Source organism: Eptesicus fuscus, chromosome 6 (assembly GCF_027574615.1).
Source record: "Eptesicus fuscus isolate TK198812 chromosome 6, DD_ASM_mEF_20220401, whole genome shotgun sequence".
NCBI classification, from domain to species: Eukaryota; Metazoa; Chordata; class Mammalia; order Chiroptera; family Vespertilionidae; genus Eptesicus; species Eptesicus fuscus.
In genome coordinates, this window is record NC_072478.1 from 24,206,075 (window position 1) to 24,226,699 (window position 20,625).

Genomic DNA, 20,625 nt, shown 5'->3' on the forward strand with positions numbered 1-20,625 from the left:
CTGAGAAAACTGGCCAGGGCAAAATGTTTATTCTTTTTTAAAAATTGTTTAAAAATATGTTTTTATTGGGTGGGTGGGAATAGATCAACCAAGAACTTGTATGCATATATGCATAACCCATGAGCACAGACAATAGGGTGGTTAAGGCATGGGGTGGGGGCAGGCTAGAAGGGGTTAGTGGGGGAAAATGGGGGACATATGTAATACTTACAACAATAAATATTTTTTTAAAAAGAACTTACACTTATATTATAAAAATATGTTTTTATTGATTTCAGAGAGGAAAGGAGAGGGAGAGAGAGATAGAAACATCAATGATGAAAGAGAATAATTGATTGGCTGCCTCCTGCATGCCCCCCACTGGGGATCAAGCCTGCAACCCGGGCATGTGCCCTGATTGGGAATTGAACCGTGACCTCTTGGTTCATAGGTCAATGTTCAACTACTGAGACACGTCGGCCAGGCAACATGTTTATTCTTAATAGAAATTTGTTAATATTGGTAAGTTGAATAATAATATCGATATCTTTATTAACAGTGTTTTGTATGTTTATATTGATGATTATTATTACAGGAATGATTTTACAACTAAAGGTCTGGTGATTTGTTACCTTTTATTTAGATTTTTATGTCTTTGTAAATTTTTTGAATTGGTAATAGGAACTAAAAATTGCAAACAGTATTACAGGGCACAGGATGAAAAGTTTGACACCCTCTCACCTGTCCTCCTGCCCCCTGCTCAGTTCCCCTCCCTGAAGTTAACCGCTGTGACGGGTGTCTTGTGCCTTCTCCCAGAGATGGTCTGTGAGCCATACACAGGCAAATGTGTGTGTATTTATACAACCCTTATAAATACACCCAGAAGTTCAGGCAAACAATGCAAGCTGGTCTACATTGTGCTTTTTTCAAGTTAACATGTTGAAGACAATTTCACTCAGTACAAACAAGACTACTCCATTTTAATTCTCTAATAGGCATTAATGGATCTATTTTTTAAAAATATTTTTTTATTGATTTCAGAGAGGAAGGGAGAGGGAGAGAGAGGTAGAAGCACCAATGATGAGAGAGAATAATTGATAAGCTGCCTCCTGCACGCCCCCTACTGGGGATTGAGCCCGCAACCCAGGCATGTGCCCTTGACCGAAATCGAACCTGGGACCCTTCAGTCTGCAGGCTGATGCTCTATCCACCGAGCCAAACCGGCTAGGGCTTAATGGGCCCATTTTAATTTCCTTTTTCATCATTTTGCTTTTCAATACCCTTTATGAAGGTATCAAGCAGTTTATTTTTTTTGTTTGATTAATTTCAGCTTTATTGACATAAAAAATGATAAGGTATTTAAAGCACACATCATAGTGATTTGATATACGTATACATTCTGAAAGAGTTCTCCCATTGACTTAATTAATACATCCATCACCTCACTTATTTATCTGTTTTTGTGAGGTGTTGTGTGTGTGTGTGTGAACATTTAAGTTCTACTCTCAGCAAATTTCAGTATCATACAGTATTATCAACTATAGTCACCATGTTTCACATTCGATTCTCAGACCTTATTTCATGTTATTGCTGAAAGTTTGTACCCTTTTACCAACCGCTCCCCATTTCCCTCACCCCAGCCCCTGGCAGCCACTTTCCTATTCTCTGTTTCTATGAGTTTGACTTTCTTTTTTTAGATTCCATATATAAGTGATACCATGCACTATTTGTCTTTATCTGTGATTTTTTTTCACTTAGCATAATGCCCTCAAGGTCCACTCATGTTGTTGCAAATGACAGGATTCCCTATATTCCATTATATATATTTTATATATATGAAATTATAAGTGGAAAATTATATATGGAAATATATATATTACATTTCTTTTTTCCTTTTTTTTGTTGTTGTTTGTTGTTGTTGTTAATCTTCACCTGAGGATATTTTTCCATTGATTTTTAGGGAGAATGGAAGAGAGAGGGAAAGACAGAGATACATCGATGTAAGAGAAACACACCGATTTGTGTACATGAGCCCCCAACTAGGGCTGGGGAGGAGCCCGCAACCAAGGTAAATGCCCTTGACCAGAATCGAACCTGGGACCCTTTGGTCTGCAGGCCAATGCTCTATTCACAGAACCAAACCGGCTAGGGCTCACATTTTCTTTATCCAGTCATCCACTGAGGGACACTTACGTTGTTTCCATGTCTTGGCTATTGTGAATAATGCTGCCATACACATGGGAGTGTAGATATCCTTTTTCATAATTTTATTGTTTGTTTGTTTGTTTGTTTGTTTTGAAGCACCTACCCTCTCCCTTCTTTTTATTGCACTGTCTGGGTATCAATCTTAATTTTTAAAAATTATGTTTTTCTAATGTATTTTTTAGAGAGAGGGAGGGAGAGAGAGAAACATACATGAGAAACAGTTGGCTGCCGCCTGCACGCCCTCTACTGGGGATCGAGCCTGAAACCCAGGGCATGTGCCTTGACAGGGAATCTGACCGGCATCTTCTTTTTTTTTTTTTTTTTTTTTTTTTTACAGAAACATCCATCAGCTGCCTCCTGCACACCCCCTACTGGGGATGTGCCCACAACCAAGGTACATGCCCTTGACCGGAATCGAACCTGGGACCCTTGAGTTCGCAGGCCGACGCTCTATCCACTGAGCCAAACCGGCTTCGGCTGACCGGCATCTTCTTGGTGCATAGGTCAATGCTCAACCAGCTGAGCCACCCCAGCTGGGCACGCAGGCTTAATTTTTAATTAATTTATTGTTGGGATATTTAAACATGTTACAGTAATGTGCGCGTCACAACAGCCGAAAGGTACCAAGGATTCACAGAGTGAACGGCCTCCTCCCCCAGGACATTCACGTTTCTTCTTGCGATATTCTGGATGTTCTGCACACGTCAGGTAGAACGTCAGCCCCACGGGGGACAGGGCGTTTTGCCTGATTTGTCTCTATCCTTTAGGATAGTGTCTGGCACAAACCAGATGTTTAGTGTATTTGGTAAATAAACATATAAGCAGACACTCAAGAACCAGACAGAGGATGGGCCCCAAGTTGGAAGGCAGGATACAACTTGGACCTGGCAGCGAGGGCGGGGCAGCCACGGGCAAAGGCAGGTTAGGCTGTGGGTTGCGACTTGGGGATAGGAGGCAGCGCGGAATTCTGGGATCCGATCAAGGCAAAAATCAGTTCTGTATTTGGGACAGTGCGTGGCACAGGGTAGGAACTTGACTATTTTTTAAATGAACACACCATAGGCCTTGGGGTGCTTCACGACTCCTTGTTGAGTAAAGGGGATCCCGTGCTCTCCTCCAATTCCAGGGTCCCAGGGATGGGCCAGAATAAATCTGCACTTGGAGACGGCTGTTTCAGGTTCAGGCCACCTGGCCAGGAGGGACATAAAGTCACGGGGCCGAGTGACGTCAAGCTCCAGTCGGTTCTCACGGGAGGGTCTGGGAGGGGCAGGGCCGAAGCGGGGGGGGGCTGGGGGGCGCGGACAAAGGGACGGGCGGACCACCTCCGCCGGCCCTCGCGCGCGCCGGGCCCGGGCGAACACATCTGGAATTCATTTCTGCAGCCTCCCGAAAGGGGAGGAGAGGAGGGCGGGGCGAGTGGGGGGGGGGGGGCAAGGCGCCGCCTCTCCCCGCCCCCCTCTTCGTCTATCCCCAGCCCGGGACGCAGCCGAGCCCGGCGGGCAGCCCCAGCCCCAGCCGAGGCCGTCCCGGGAACGCTGATGCCAAAGCCCCTCGGGCCAGGGCAGGGACCCGGTCCGCCTAGCCAGGTGAGCATGCGTGGCCAGGGGGAAGAATAAAAGGCGGGCTCGGTCCTCTCGGGTCGCGGGATCCGAGCCTTGGTGGGGGGCGGGGGGGGGGGGCCTGGCCGGGGTCGGGGGCGCGCACGCGTCGCCGTGCTCCTGCTGCACTGAGGAGTGGTCGGCGTGCGCCCTCTCCACGACTCCAGGCGGCTCCCACGGGCTCGACCGCGAACCCCTGACTGCGCTTACCCAGCGGCAGGAAGTTGGCTCCGAGAAGGCGGAATCCAAGCCCTTTTGGCCGGAGACTGGGAGGCAGGACGGCGTGCCGGGGAGTTTGGGGAGTGCGTAGGAGGTGGGTAGGGCGCCCCTCTTGGCTAACTCCGGTTGAGCAAAAGGTGCGGCGCGCCGCGGAGCTTCCAAGCCAAGGGGCGGGGCCCCCGAAGAGAGGGCAGTCGGCCCATCTGCACATCTGGCTCTCTGCCTCAGTTTCCTCGAGTAGTCTTCAGTTCCCCCGCGGGGACCTGGCTTTGTTCTGGAAGAGAAGGGAACGTGACTGGGTGGCTCCGGCGCCTCTTCTTCTTCCTGGGGCCCCGAGATGGGGCGTGGGTGCAGGCGCGCGTGGCATGGGCCCCGCTTGGTCCCAGGCCCAGCAGAGAGCTTCAGAACCTCGCCCCCTCCTCCGGCACGAACTGACTCACCCGGGGATTTCCACCCCCTCCCCAAACTGTGTTCTAGTCAGATGCTCCAGACGCCACTCGCTGAGCCCACAGTGTCCCCTGTGGCGTGACACCGGTGTGGCACTTGCGGTGCGGCTGAGGTTGGTAACCCGCCCCCCCCCCCCCACGTCTTCTGGGAATATTGAGGCAGGGCACCCGGCGGGACGGAGAGGAGCCCCCCAGCCCCACTTGCAGATGTGGAGATACCGTGCGTGTGTGTGGCGAAAGAGAAAGGAGGTGCGGCCCCAGCAGCCTGGAGTGTGGATACCGTACATTCCACCGCCAGATAAGGAGGCTGAGACTGTGGCCCGAGGGCGGGGGCGGGTCCTGTCGCCGTTTTCTGGGCATCTGGGCTTCGCCTAGGAGGGAGCCGGCAGACCAGGGGCGTCTCCCGCCTCCTTTGCTGTTGGGGGCTGGAGCCTCCACCCTCCCTGGCCCACTGGGGCCTCATTTGTTTTTCGTTGGTTGGTTGGTTTGTTGGTTCGTTCATTCATTCATCCATCCATCCATCCATCCATCCGTCCATCATCCGTCCTACATGTTTTCTGAGCACCTTGTGTGTGCTAGGTAGCAATCCAAAGGGGCTGCAAATGGACTTGGTTGCTGACACATTCTACTGTGGAAGCCAGACGGAAAACTAGAAATCATGCTTTTCAAAATTGTTCAGGGCCGCGAAGATAACAAAGCAAGATGCTCTGAGGGGACAGTGGCTATAACAGACCAGGGGTCGGAGCAAGTGACCTTAAAACTGAAATTGGAAAGATGAGGAGACCCCTGGGGGAACGAAGACGACTCAGGGGTTTGGGGGAAGGGCATGTCAGGTGGAGGAACAGCAAGGGGCAAAGGCTAGGCGCTGGGGTTGGCCTGTAGGAGGCCAGTGTGGTTGGAGTGGAATGGCTCTGGGGGAGAGTGGGAGGAAGCTAACTGGGCAGGGGCCAGGCCCTTTGGGGCCGTGGGGAGCCATGGAAGAATTTGGAGTGACATATTGGAGCTCCCCTGACGGCTGTATGGAGAATGGCAGTGTAGGAGGGACCTGACAGCTGAAGAGAAACCAAAAGAAAGGGGGCTGGGGGGGGGGCGCTGCCCTAGGCAAGAGGCATGGGAATCAGTGAGTGACCATTGGGAACTGAACCCCAGGGCCTGCCTCAATGGAACTTGGGGGAGGGGCTCCTGGAAGCACTGAGCTTCCTCCTGCCTTCCTCCCTCCCAATCACCCCCTAAACAGTCTTTGTCTGTGTCTCTTCCCTGCCCTTCCCAACCCTGTCTCTTGTTCCCACTTGTCCTTCTTGCTCCATTTCAGGCCTGGACATTCCCTGATTTCGAGCCCAGTGACCTCTTACTGAGCCTCTGGGAGGGAGTCAGGGTTGCCTTGGTAAAGGTGAGCGGAGCCAGGCCCGGGGTGTAGCCAGGCCTGAGAGCCGACACAGGGAGGAGGAGCAGGCAAGGCATGCATCTGCTAGCCTCAGCCTGGGGCTGGCTTCTCTTTCTGGAAAGCATCTACCTACCTTACTACTTAGCACAACTCCAGCTGGGAAGATGACGTGGTGTGGGCCTCAGTTTCCCCTTCTCTTACTAGGAGAGCCACCCCTCCTGAGGATGCCTACAAGCCTCCTGGGGCTGCAGAAAATGAGGGTGCAGTGCCCTGGTCTTTTCCTGGGAGGGAAAAGATAGACTTTTTGGTCAGTTCCTGGGATTCGAGGGCTGAATCCATTTCTTTTTTATTTATTATTTTAAATGTATATTTTTATTGATTTCAGAGAGGAAGGGAGAGAGATAGAAACATCGATGATGAGAGAGAATCATTGATCGGCTGCCTCCTGCATGCCCCCACTGGGGACCGAGCTCGCAACCCAGGCACGTGCCCTTGGCTGGAATTGAACCTGGGACCCTTTAGTCCGCAGGCCGACACTCTATCCACTGAGCCAAACCGGCTAGGGCTGAACCCATGTCTTATTTCTCCAGGAAGTGGCCATAAATCTTTCTCTTGGCTGTCTGACTGGAGAGGGTGGCGGCCCCACTTCAGGGAAGGAGGGGGCAGCCACAGGACACGCCCTGCGCTTCTGGCCCCACTAGCAAGGGTGCTTCCCAGGCCAGTGATGGGTTTTTTATTCTCAATTTTGAACTCCAGGAGGGTCCCAGTAGGCCAGGGCGGCCTGGGGATGTCTGGTTAGGATGACCTGGCGGTCAGACTACAGTTCAAACTCTCCCCAGGGACATTCACACAGTTTTAATTCTCCTCGGAAAGAAGTGAGTTCCAGCCTCCAGGAAAGAACCAGTTCAGGGGTGGTAGCTGCTGAGCGCTCCCAAACCGGGCCAATCAGATGCCGAAGGTGGAAAGCTCAGGCCAATAAGCGAATAGCTCAACACCTTGGAATTGAAAATAAGCCAATCAGGGTGCAGGCTGTTTCTGGCCCGACAGTGGGTCTGGTAGGGCCAAGCCTGCTTCTGGCCCTCGGCGGCGGCGGGCAGAGGGCATCGGGGCGCCAGAGGCTCTGTCCTGTGCAGGAACAAGGGGCCTCTGTGTGGCGATCTGGGCAGGGCAGCAGCCCCGGGGATGCACACAAGCCCTTCTCTGTTCCCAAACTGGGACGGATGTCCCTTCGCCCAAAGGGAGCAGCTGCTTCTGTCAGGCCAAGGTCCGGGCCACCTCCCCGAGGGGGCACCGGTGACGGTGACAGAGATAGCCGAGCGACCCCGGAAGTCCCCCATCACTCCCGGGCTCACTAGGAACCGGCCTAACCAGCCTTTTCTGGAAGGCGGTTCCTGATGCACATGTGGTCCCTGCCAGGCCTTGGCAGACGTGTTTCCAGGGATCTGGGGAGGGCTCTTCCTGTGCCCCATCCCCCATCCCCATTTAGCAAATGGTTCCCCTCACGAGAGGCAGACTGCACCGCTCCTCTGAGACACCTCCCTCCCAAGCTGGAGGGCGGCCACGGTGTGGGCCTTGCATCCTCTCTGCACCTCTTCCCGCCCCCTCCCCCACGGATCGGTTTTCCTTGAGAGGGGGGTGACTCAGGCCTTCATGGAAACAAATACCGCCCCCCCTCCCCGCGGGGCTGCACGCCCCCTCACCTCTCACATGACTTCAGCACAGCTGCCCCATCCTCCCAGCCAGGACCTCCCAGACTGGTCTCCGGCGTCTCCCCCATCCCGTCACCCCCTCCCAGCCTTCCCCACAGCGGATGTGACTGGGGAACCAGGACTCCACCCTGTTTGTTCTAGGGGCCTCACATCTGGATCTCATCCTGCCGGGGAGGGGGTGCCAGCGCCCTGCCTCTCCCTCTGGACCCTCTGTCCAAGGGCAGGGCTAGATGGTGCTGATGAGAACAGGCTGTTGGGAATCTTGCTTGTCTGGCTCAGTCAGCATCCCCTCCCAAAAGATTGGGTGGAGGGCATCTAGTCCCAAGCAGAGTGTGGCGGCAAGAAGGGAGCTACTCATACTTATTTCGCGCTTGTTATGTGCGAAGGCTACCTCGTGCAGCGTTCCACAGGGTTTTTCTGTCACCCGGTGAAGTGGGCTTTCTTCTCCCCGTTGCGCAGATGAGGACGTGGAGGCTGCGTGCCGATGGACGTGCCCGAGATCCCGCAGCATGTCAGAGGGGGTGTGGCGTTGACACTAGGTTGTCTTCCAGGCCTGTGTCCTCTGGGATGACATGACCTCTGGGATGCTGGGACCTCAGGGCCAACCTGGTTTCTCCTCAAGCCCTTACTGTGGGAGCACCCATAGCCTCAAGGCTTACGCCCGGCCTGAAATCGAGGGCAGTGGGTGGTAATGAGCAGGGCCTGGTGCTGTCGGCACCGAGCATCTCTCTGACCCAGGTGAGCAGGTGGCACGAGGCCCAAGGCTCCAGCGTATTTTGAGAAAAGGGGCAAGCCCTCCGGTTCCTGCCCACAGCTCCACCTCTGGGCAGGCGGGCAAGGCTTCTGGAAGGAAGTCCTCTTTGTGTCCTTCATGCCATTTGGGGGAGCTTCTGAGAGACAGTGTAGCCTAGAGCAGTGGTCGGCAAACCGCGGCTCACGAGCGAGCCACACGCGGCTCTTTGGCCCCTTGAGTGTGGCTCTTCCACAAAGTACCACTGCCTGGGCGAGTCTGTTTTGAAGAAGTGGCGTTAGAAGAAGTTTAAGCTTAAAAAAAATTCGGCTCTCAAAAGAAATTTCCATCGTTGTACTGTGGATATTTGGCTCTGCTGGCTGATGAGTTTGCCGGCCACTGGCCTGGAGGCTATCGACGCGTTGGAGCCGGTCTCTCTGGCTCTGCCGCTTCCTAACTTGGAGACTTTGGGAAAGTGAGTTGACGTCTCTGGGTTTCCCCATCTGTGAAGCAGGGATCGTGATCATTTCGACTTCGTGTGGCCACTCAGGGAGGAGTGCTGGCCCTGGGACTCAACCCCTCGACGTCCCAAGTCCGAGCCCAGGCAGCGTCCACGACCCTGACCCGTCTATCTGTCTCTTGTCTCCGCAGCTCTGACAGCTCCATGGCCTCGGCTGGCCACTGAGCCCCACCATGGGCAGCCTGTACTCGGAGTACCTAAACCCCAACAAGGTCCTGGAGCACTACAACTACACCAAGGAGACGCTCGACGTCCCGCAGACACTCTCCCGCCAGGTGGCCTTGGTCCTCATCATCATCCTGTGCTGTGCCATCGTGGTAGAGAACCTGCTCGTGCTCATCGCCGTCGCCCGCAACAGCAAGTTCCACTCCGCCATGTACCTGTTCCTGGGCAACCTGGCTGCCTCGGACCTGCTGGCGGGCGTGGCCTTCATAGCCAATACCTTGCTCTCGGGCTCTGTCACCCTGCACCTGACACCTGTGCAGTGGTTTGCCCGTGAGGGCTCAGCTTTCATCACACTCTCTGCCTCCGTCTTCAGCCTCCTGGCCATCGCCATTGAGCGGCATGTGGCCATTGCCAAGGTCAAGGTCTACGGCAGCGACAAGAGCTGCCGGATGCTGCTGCTCATTGGGGCCTCGTGGCTCATCTCACTGGTCCTCGGCGGCCTGCCCATCCTTGGTTGGAACTGCCTGGGTCACCTCGAGAGCTGTTCCACCGTTTTGCCGCTCTACACCAAAGACTACGTGCTGTGTGTGGTGACCATCTTCTCTGTCATCTTGTCGGCCATCGTAGTTCTGTATGTCCGCATCTACTGCGTGGTCCGCTCCAGTCATGCCGACTTGGCTGGCCCACAGACGCTGGCCCTTCTCAAGACGGTCACCATCGTGCTAGGGGTCTTCATCGTCTGCTGGCTGCCTGCCTTCAGCATCCTCCTCCTGGACTACGCCTGTCCCGTGCGCTCCTGCCCTATCCTCTACAAGGCCCACTACTTTTTTGCTTTTGCCACCCTCAACTCGCTGCTCAACCCTGTCATCTACACGTGGCGTAGCCGGGACCTGCGGCAGGAGGTCCTGCGGCCCCTGCAGTGCTGCCGGAAGGTGGCGGGGGTGCAAGGACGGCGGGATGGGACCCCCCATCACCGCCTCCTGCCCCTCCGTAGCTCTAGCTCACTGGAGAGGGGCACCCACATGCCCACGTCGCCTACGATTCTGGAGGGCAACACAGTGGTTTGAGGGACATGTGGGCTGACAGCCAGGCCATGGCAGAGGCTCCATGGAGAGGTGCCACGTGACCTCAGACAGACGTGGGGCTGCCAAGCAAGGTGGCCCACGCCACACACCTGGGTGATATTGAAAATATCTCTTACCTGGGAAGGCCAGCGGAGGCACTGACCTGCTGGGAGAAAGAGCTGCAGCAGAGGCCTGGAGGCCAGTGCGGTGACTGGCGTGACCCCTTCAGAACTGGCTCAGGGGAGGTCTGAGGTTTTCTGCAAAGGGCCTGGGAACAGCAGGCAGGCACTCAAGAGGAACTCAGGGCAGGAGCAATTTACAACTTGGTACAAAGGATTTCATTTCACGACACTCTGACCCTCCACCTTGCCACCTTCTGGCAACCTCAGGCCCCTTCCCTGGAACCAGTGCCCCAGGGGCTGGAGGCCTCCTCCCTTACTGTCTGGGCAGCCCCAGCTAATAGTTCCCCAAGCCCAAATCCACAGCTTCCCCAAATGTCATCAGCTGCCCACTTCTTCCCTTTCCTCTTACTCCACGAGATGCCAGGAAACCACGGATTTGGGGGGGGAAGGGGCTGAACCCCATTTTCAGACCTCATTGGCCAGTTGTACTATTTGAGGCACAGAGAAATCACCAAGGGCTGGAAAAACCTGTCTGGGGAGCTGAGGAGGGCTCAGCATGGAACTTGAGAAAGTTCTGGGGGAGCTGTTAGCCCAGGACCCTTCCACCTCCCCCCAAAACAACCACCCCCAGGCTACTCCCACCTCCAGCCCCAGCTGAAGTCCCAGCTCTCCTAAGGCAGGGCAGCTTGAGTCCACGTGCCTCCTTTCAAGTTGTAGTGAATGGAGCAGGGAGTGGGGGTGCCGAGGACATTTGTGAGGGCTCTCCCCCAACCTGCTCCAGAAGGACTTTGCTAAATCCTGTGGATAGGTAGAAGGATCATTGCGGTACAAACATATTTATGTGTCTCTCAGTGTCTGTGCGTGTCTTTGTGTGTGCGTGTGTGATGTCTGCGACCTTTGCCTGTGTGTCCCCGGAATGAATGCTATTCTGTCTCCTCATGTCTGTTGAAGCTGCCAAAGAGGGGTCCGGCCCCACACAGACCCCTTCGTAATCGCTGGCTCATTCCCCCACTTGAGAGCTGGGCTGCAGCTCACCTGGGGAAGGAAACCTCATGCCTCAAAATGATTTCTTGTGAATGCAAAGGTTGGGAGGGTCTTTTGGGGGGCAAGGAGCCAGACGGGGGCTTGCCTCCCCTTATTCAGCTCCCCAGATGCCCCCACGCCCCATGTCTGAGACCAGGCCCAGGCCAATAAACGGTTCAATTTCTCTTTCTGATGCCTGTTTGTCTTTTCAGGTTTACGGTGGGAGTTCTCCCATTATCACTCCGTGGCTGGGGGGTGGATGGGATGAGGGAGGGTGGCTGCTGCCCAGGCAATCCACCACCCTTTGCCAGTCTTCCCATTTTGTGTCCCAGACCAGGGCTGCAGTGGCTGAGAAAACAGGGTCAGCGCTGTCATTTCCCCAGGACAGTTGTCCAGGGCTTCTTCCCCTTTTCCTTAAAGAAGGGTCTGGGGGCTGGTGGGGACCCCTTTCTCCAACCCAAGTACATGTCTCTCCCTGGGAGCTGGAGAGATTATCTTGGGGCCCAGTGGCCCACAGGGTCCTCCAGAGAGCAGTATTCCCCAGAGAAATGGCTGACTAAGCACTTTGCAGGCACATAGACGTGACGCCTCAGCAGGACTCCTTTAATGGAGCTGTGGGTTTAGAGAAGTGACGTGATCTGCTCAGGGTCACACAGCCCGTTGGAGCAGCACCTGTCTGGATTCGAACTCAGGTGGGCTGACTTGAGATCCTGCCAGCTCTAATACTGGGCCAGAGAAAGGATCCTCAACCCCCTCTTTGCCATGCATGGGACCAGGAGAAGCCCAGATGGAACTCAGCTGGAGGGTGGGTACCTAGCTCAGCTCCAGGGTGGCACCCCACTCCTTTGCCCAGAGGCACAGGGCTCAGTGGCTCCTTTGAAGAGCAGCACTTTGATCGGGAACGCAGAGCCCAAGCTGAAGCCTCGCCCAGCAGCGCCAGCACCAATACTAGGGCGGCCAGTGAGGGAGGAGTGAGGCAGGCAGCAGCCAGAGGCCGAAAGGCCTGCACCCCCATGGGAATTCCCCTCCCGCCAGTAGTGCAGAGAACCTCTGCAAACCTGAGGCCTAGTTGAGTTTGGAGGGAAGAGGCATAGGCCAGGCAAGAATCAATACATTTCCCCCCAAATACTTACATGCTTCCACCGTCTCCTCCTTCAGGCCTTTGCTCACATGCCACCTCCTTGTAGAAGCCTGCCCTGACCACCTCCCTTCCCATCTAGCCCATCACCTGGCAGTATTTCATATAACAATTTACCTGTCTTCCCCCACTACAATATGAGAACCTTGAAGTAAGGATTGCATCTGTCTTCTTCACCACGGTGTCTAGCATGTTAAGCAGCACTTGGCTCCCCACCACAGGGCCTTTGCACCTGCTGTTCCCTCTGTCTGGAATGATTATCCCCCAGGCATCCTTATGACTCTTCTCTCCTTCAAATCTATATTCAAATATACCCTGGGTGAGGCCTCTAGCCTCGCCATACATGAGCTTCTTTTTAAAAAAAAAATATTATATTTTTATTGATTTCAGAGTGGAAGGGAGAGGGAGAGAGAGAGAGAGAGAGAAATAGAAACATCAATGATGAGAGAGAATCATTGATCGGCTGCCTCCTGCACACCCCCTACTGGGGATCGAGCCTGCAACCCTGATATGTGCCCTTGAACAGAATCGAAGCCGGTACCCTTCAGTCTGCAAGCCGATGCTCTACTCACTGAGCCAAACCAGCTAGGGCTAGTTTCTTTTCCTACCTGCCTCTCTTGCTACTCTTTCAACATGGAACACGTTTTCCTTCATCCTGTCTATTTTTCACCTCCCCTTTAGAATGCTAGCTCTATGACAGCAGGGGTTGGTGTCTGTCTTCACCGTTTGGTCCCAGAACAGTGACGAGCACACAGTAGGTTCTCAATAAATGTTTGTGAAATAAATGAAAGCGAAAGCAAATGATGGTCATTTCAGTAAGTGGTACTCCCATCAGCACTCTAACAGGTTAAGGAAACTGAGGCACAGAGAGAGCAAGTGAACTGCCCAAGCTCATGTAGCATGTGAGTGGAAGTGTCGGGATTTGAACCCAGGCAGTCCTTGATTGAAAATGGCAATCGCATCTGATCCCCCTCAGTACCCTGAAGATCCACGTTACTGATCTCTCAAATCTTGGAGCCTAGAATGGGAGGGACCAACCTAGAGGGAGGCAAGATGACTTTCACCTCCTTTCCCCCAGATGCCTGTTGGATATTAGGAAGCATCAGAATCATCTGGAAGAACCTGTTAACATGCAGGTTCTTAGGCGTTGCAGTGACAGATTCTGATTTGAATAGGTCTGGAGTGACCCCAGCAACGCCTGTTTTTCACCAAACACCTTTAGGCGTCATCTTGGGACCATAGTCTAAGAAGGTTCCAGACTCCATAATCTCAATAGAATTTCTTGCATTGATGGAACTATGCCATATTCGCCCTGCCCACTTGTGAGCTATTTAGCACTTGAAATTTGGCTAGTGTGATGCAGGGACTAAATTTTAACTTTAATTTAAAAGTAAATAGCCGTGATTGCCATTAGCAATTCTACAGTGTGCACCTCTGGTTTCTGCAGCCTCAGGGCAGCTGAACTCTCTTGGCATTATACCACCAATTCAACAAAAACTCTTGAGTCTCACCATATCATTGTTATGAATGACATGGTAGCTTCCACATGTCACGTCATAATTTTGGAATATTTCTTTTAATAATGATAGCAAGATTAAGCTCAGTGCCTGGCCGGCATGGCTCACTGGTTGAGGCTTGACCTATGAACCAGAAGGTCACGGTTCGATTCCTGGTCAGGGCACATGCCCGGGTTGCAGGTTCGATCTCTAGTGTGGGGCGTGCAGGAGGCAGCCAATCAGTGATTCTCATCATTTATATTTCTATCTCTCCCTCTCCCTTCCTCTCTAAATCAATAAAAATACATTTTAAAAATATAATAATTTAAAGAAAGATTAGGCTCCGCTGCAAATAGAAAACAAAATATTAGTAATTTAAGAAAGAGAAATGCATGCCTGACCCCTGGCTGGAAAGTTCATCCACGTTCATCAAATAAATGGACTCTCAGGCTTACGGAAAGTGGGGGGAAAGAAATGGATTTCTCATATAAAAGAGTTTCAGAGGAAATTGGACTGGGTAAGAAGGACAGATGCCTACTTCTTAGCATCCAGGCTCCCATCTGTCTGCCTGTCCACCCATCCATCTACCTAAATCTATCTGTTTATCTATTTATCATCTATCATCCATCTATCCACCTAAATACTTTGTTTCCTAAGAATAAGGCATTCTCCTAATCTCAGTAAAATTACCAAAATCAGGAAATCTACAAACCTTTATCAGATTTCACCAATTGTCCCATTACCGACCTTTATCGCAGAAGAAAATCCCAGACCACGTGTTGAATTCATTTATCTTTTCAGTCCCTTCCATTGGTTGGGCGTTGTCCCGTGCACTGAAAGGCTGAGGGTCGGAGCACATGCCCGGGTGTGGGCTTGGTCCCCAGTGGGGGGCATGCGGGAAGTGGACCATCGATGTTCCTCTCCCTCTCCCTCTCTCTAAAAGTCAATTTTTAAAAATCAAAATAAATAAAGGATAGTTTCTGAACCTATCTTTTGCGACCTTGACATTTTAGAAAAATATAGGCCCGTTACTCGATAGAATGCCCTTCAACTTGGATTTGTCTGATATTTCCTCATGATTACATTCAGGCTATGCATTTTTTTGGCAAAAATATCACAGAAGTAATGTGTTTTTCTTAATTAGCCTCATTACCAGCCATGCTAACTTTTACCACTTGGTGGTATCTGCCAAGTTTCTCCACTTTGAAGTTACTATTACCCCCTTTGTAATTATTAACTGTCTTGTAAGGTGGTACTTGGAGACTCTGTAAACAGCCTGTTACTCATCAAACTTTTACTCCTTTAGCATCCATTCTTGTCTGAATCAATTATTACTCACTGGCTATCTTTAGGAAAATAGGAGGGCATCACATCATTTTATTTGTAGATATGCCACTTTTTATCTTCAAAAGAAAATAATACTTTTTTTTTCCAGCTTAAACACAAAACCATGATTATACTTATCAAAAGTACCAGTCAGCCCCAGTGGGTTTGGCTCAGTGGATAGAGCGTCAGCCTGTGGACTGAGGAGTCCCAGGTTCGATTTCGGTCAAGGGCATATGCCCGGGTTTCAGTGCTCGATCCCCAGTGGGGGGCATGCAGGAGGCAGCCGATAAATAATTTTCTCTCATCATTGATGTTTCTAGCTCTCCTTCTCCCTTCCTCTCTGAAGTCAATAAACATATATTTTTTAAAAGTATCAGTCAGTGTTAAAATTTCCCTATCTGTTTTCCTTTTTTTATAGATTTATCTTTTATTATTTTTCAATACAACCTATTTTGCTTTCCCAAATTAATTTACTCATAAGCCAGTATATTTAACATACATTTTCAGACATTTTTCTCTTCTTCAATTTGTTTATTGAAATTTACATTCCTTCAAATTCTCATTCCAATCTTACCCTTATACAATAAACCTCCTACAACCATGCTCATCTAACCACTGTTGTTGTTTTTTTTAACATTTTATTTATTTGTATTAGAATTCAAATAAGGTCCTCACATACATTTAGTTAGTGGATTTCTTAAGTATTGTTTAACAGCCTTTCCTTGTTAAACAATAGGCGTAAGCACCTATTTAACGTTGTTTAACTGAGGTTGAGTAATTCATTTGTTGAAGAAACAGGTTGCTTGCCTGGCGAGTTTCATAATTTGTTATCAGCTGATGGCATCCCCTTATGTCATGTTCCTCTTCCCCAGTCAGATTTGAGATTGATATTTTTGGCTTCAATTCTTTACAGGTGGTGCTGGAAACTTCCAACAAGAGGATATGATATTTCGATGTCTCTCTTTTCCTGGTGACTAAGACTGATCAGGGGGTTCAGAGGCCATCAGTCCAACCCCACCTTTGTAAATTCCCCACCCAACCGTTCCCTAATGGTCTGATCATCCAGGAACATCTGTTGCCTGGACCCATCGTTGCATGAGCAGTCTTCAAATCTATCTCCCCATCCTCACATCCTGGTCAGTTTTCTCATTTGTCTACAAGGCAAATGTACTTCCCCCCAAATCAAACCCACAACCCTGGTGTATTGGTCGCCACTCTAACCAACTGAGCTACCCAGCCAGGGCCAGGACTCTGCATTTTGACTCTGCGCCACTTCTGATGTGAATCATGCATGACTTACAAATGCTGGTCTGAGGGCTGATAAAGGGCTGTGAAGATACTGCCTCGAGGAAATATAGGACAAGGTCATTGCTTCCTCATTTCCTTGTGGCTAAATCCCTCATTCTCATCCAGGATGATTCCACACCTCCAGGGGACATTCGGCAATTATAGAGACACTTGGTTTTCCCACCTGGGGGTGGCTGTGCTCCAGGCATCTCGTGGATAGAGATCAGACAGGTTACTGATCGCCCTGAAATGCACAGGAAAGTCCCCCATGACCAAGGACTATCCAGCTCTGAATGTCAGCAGTGCTCAGCTTGAGAACAGCACATGCCCCTCTGGCTCCTTCCACTTGGTCAGCTGGGTCAGGACTGCTAGGCCACAGCTGATAGAGGGAGGAAACTTCTAGAGACATCCCCAATGCGCCGACTGGAGACTCTGGCCACATCTCTTTGCCAGGTAGTTTTAATAACTTGGTGATCGCCTTTGGAGAGGCGGTGGTGGTTCATTAGTGGTTATTTCCCCAGGTAGGAGGAGCTTCACGTGCAGCGTCTCTGATATAAGGGCCAGGGCAGGCCCACCTCTCATCCCTGCTCAGTGTGGCGTGGACCATTTTCTTTGCAGTTCAGGAGCAGACGCTGTTGTGCTTTTACTTCTTGCGCCAGAAGGTGGGTGACTCACCCAGGTCTCAGCCCTGTTTTTCTCTAGGGCCCGGAGGCTGTAATGGCCTGTGGGGACCCAGACAGGCTGGTGCTGGCTGGGCTGAGGGAGGAAAGGTGGGATAAAGGTCTTGGAAGGAAGAAAGGAAGCCCAAGTTGAGAGAAGTGGGAATAAGTACCCTGGTGACTTATATAAACAAAGTCAGGTGATATGTACTCTTTCATGCCTGGTTTCTTGCACACAGACTAATGTTTGTTTGTTTGTTGAGATTTTTCTATAGTTTTGCATAGTGTTGTCGAGTACTCATTCTTGATACTAAATACTAGTGTTCCGCAAACTAGGCCATATTCACCCCATAGCCTGTTTTTGTGTGGACTGTAAGGTAAGAATGGTTTTTCCACTTTTAATTAGAAAAAAAAATCAAAATAAAACATCTTATGACATGTGAAAGTAACATTCAAATTTCAGTAAGTAAAATTGAACACAGCCATGCCCACTCATTTACAAAATCATCTGTGGCGGCTTTCACACTACAATGGCAGAGTTGAGCTGTTGTGACAGACAGTACGGCCCACAAATTCTAAAATATTTACTCTCTGACCCTTTACAGAAAGAGTTTGTGACCCCAGTGTATCTTATTCCACTGTATACATAAGTAGCTGTCATTGTTTCTATTGGTGTTAGACATTTACATGGCCTTCAGTTATTGGCTATTGTGAAGAAAGCTGCTGTGAACATTTTTGTACATCATTTGGTGGATGTGAGCACACATTCCAAGAGTGGAGTTTCTGGGTCATAGGGCAGGCATATATTTAGTTTTAGTAAATAAGCCAACTTGTTTTCCAAAGTGACTGTACCGTTTTCAACTCCCCCAGCAACACAGGAGCGTCCTGGTGTTGCTAACAATTGCCAATTTTCTTTTTTCATTAGAGCCATCCTGGTGTGGGTAGGAGCTGATATTGCACTGAGGCTTCATTTTGCATTTTCCTGATGACTAATGAAGTTGAACAGCTTTCCGTATGAGTCTTTGCCATTTGGATATCCTCTTTTGTGAAATGCCTGTTCAGCATTTTTGTCTACTTAGTAAAAAAGGAATTGTCTGTCTTTTCATTAATTTGGATGAGTCCTATGTGTACTGTAGACATGAGTGCTTGTTCAGCATATATGTATGGCTTGTCTTCAGGGGGTACCTTTAAGAACAAATTCATTTTAATATAGTCTAAATGTTTTCCTTGATGATTAACGTGCTTTGTGGCCTGTTAAACACTTGCTTATCCCAAAGTCACAAATATATAGAATATAGATGTCTTATTTTAAAAGCTTTCTTTAAATTTTTAAAAATTTATTGACTTTAAAAATATATATACTTTTTAAAATTAATTTCAGAGAGGAAGGGAGAGAGAGAAACATCAATGATAAGAATCATTGATCGGCTGCCTCCTGCACACCCCCTCCGGGATTGAGCCCGAAAACCGGGCATGTGCTCTGACTGGGAATCCAACCATGACCTCCTGGTTCATAGGTCAACACTCAACCAGTGAGCCACACTGGCCAGGCTGATACTTTATTTTTAATTAGAGAGGGAGGAAGAGAGAGAAACATCAATTTGTTGTTCCACTTACTTATGGATCATTGGTTGCTTCTTGTATGTGCCCTGACCCCGTACTGAAACCGAAGTGTATTGGGATGATGCTCTAACCCAAGGGTCCTCAAACTTTTTAAACAGGGGGCCAGTTCACTGTCCCTCAGACCGTTGGAGGGCCGGACTATAGTTTTAAAAAACCTATGAACAAATTCCTATGCACACTGCACATATCTTATTTTGAAGTAAAAAAACAAAACGGCAAAAACACCCGCATGTGGCCTGCGGGCCGTAGTTTGAGGACGCTTGCTCTAACCAATTGAGCTACCTGGCCAGGGCTTAACAGCTTTCTTGACTTTGCTTTCCCATTTAGATCTGCAAGATGTTTGGAACTGAATTATGGTTTGAGCTAGGGGTCAAAATAACACTTTCTTCCATAAGGCCATCCAACAGACCCAGCACCATTTATTGAAAAGACCATCCTTCCCCCACTGCTCTGCCAGTTGTTTTTGTTTGACATAAATAACATAGCCACATGCTCCAGTATTCAAAAGGGCAAAAAGATATTCAGAAGAATTCCTCTTCCTGCCCACAGCTTCCATCCTGCTAGTTAACATTCTTTATCTCTAGGAAGTTATGTTTGTTTTCCAAGGTTTTATGCAGAGACAAGTAAATATACATAATTACTCCTACCCTTCCCCCCTTTTTACATAAACATAGCACACGATGAATTCTGTTCTACATCTGTATTTTGTTTCCACTTACGGCTAGGAAACTCTATGATATTATGTGAGAAAATATCCCTTTGGTGTTTGTTGTTTGGGGTCTGTCACTGTATGAATGGAACACCATTTCTCTAGCTAATCATCGCTGATGGAAAACCAGGTTTTTCCCTCTTTGCTACAGTCAAGGCTTAGTGAAGAGCTGTGTCTGCTTCTCATTTTGCACATGTGGATGAGTGGCTCTCAGGAGAAATTCTTGTAAGTAGAATAAGTGAATCAAAGGGGGGTGCATTTGCTTTTTGATGGATATTTGCAGACTGAGCATTTAATGTGGGGGAACAGGCATCATACCCTAATCCTTGAATCTCTCTGAGTCTTTATTGCATGCCAACTATATCCTGGGCACTTGGCTGGATATAGGTGGGGGTATGAGTGACATAAACGATCACCCCAAAATATGTGACTGCCAGCTGAGGTAAAGGCTCTGAAAGAAAGAGCTGTAGTTCGAAGAGCCTAGCAGATACCTGATAGGGCTAGAGGAGGAAAGGAAAGGCTCCTTGAAGGAGGAGATGGTTAAGACCAAATAGGAAGCATGATTAGAGATTCTCCAAATAGGAGAAGTGGACACACAGAACAGCAGGACTTTCCAGGCTAAGAGGATAGCAGTGCAGACGTTTTCTATGGCTGCCTAACAAAAAGCCCCAAAGTCTAGTGGCTTAGAGCAATACCCAGGTATTATCCTTCAGGGTTTCTGTGGGTTGGGAATTTGGGAACAGCAAAACGGAGAGCTCCAGCCTGAGGCCTCTCATGCGGGCACAGACAGATATTGGCCGGGGCTGCAGTCATCTGAAGGCTTGACTGAGGCTGGAGGAGCACTTCTAAAGTGGCTCACTCACCAGGCTGAGAAATTGGTTCCTCTTCCTATGGACCTCCCTGTAGGGCTGTTTGAGCATCCTTACAGCATGGTGTCTGGCTTCCTCCGTGAGAACAAGCTTGTGTGGTGATGGCTTCTATGGCCTAGTCTCAGAAGTCACATGCCTTGACTCCTACCGGATTCTCTTGGCCACACAGACCGGCCTTGATTCTGTGGGAGACGACTCCACAAGGGCATGAATCTTGAGAGGCAAGAGATGTCGCGGGCCCCATTAGAGGGTGGCTACCACAGGTCTTAGGCAAGAAGGGGCTGGAAGTATCCAGGATGTAGCTCAGCTGGGGTGAGCAAAGGAGTGGCGGGGCTAGGTTAGTAGGGGTTGGGG

At 50.2% G+C, this 20,625-nt stretch overlaps 1 protein-coding gene across 2 annotated transcripts; it reads left to right on the forward strand.

The window, feature by feature from the left end:
* Positions 1–3,648: 3,648 nt before the first annotated feature.
* S1PR2 (sphingosine-1-phosphate receptor 2) lies at positions 3,649–11,357 on the forward strand. Of its 2 annotated transcripts, none has more exons than XM_028134746.2 (2): positions 3,649–3,770; positions 8,922–11,357. In XM_028134746.2, the coding sequence occupies exon 2, from the start codon at positions 8,964–8,966 to the stop codon at positions 10,020–10,022; it is 1,059 nt and encodes a 352-aa protein (XP_027990547.2). In that variant the 5' UTR covers positions 3,649–3,770; positions 8,922–8,963; the 3' UTR covers positions 10,023–11,357. The 2 variants fall into 2 exon arrangements, with proteins under 2 accessions (XP_027990547.2, XP_054573424.1); XM_054717449.1 differs by lacking the exon at positions 3,649–3,770 and adding an exon at positions 4,494–4,560.
* Positions 11,358–20,625: the final 9,268 nt, after the last annotated feature.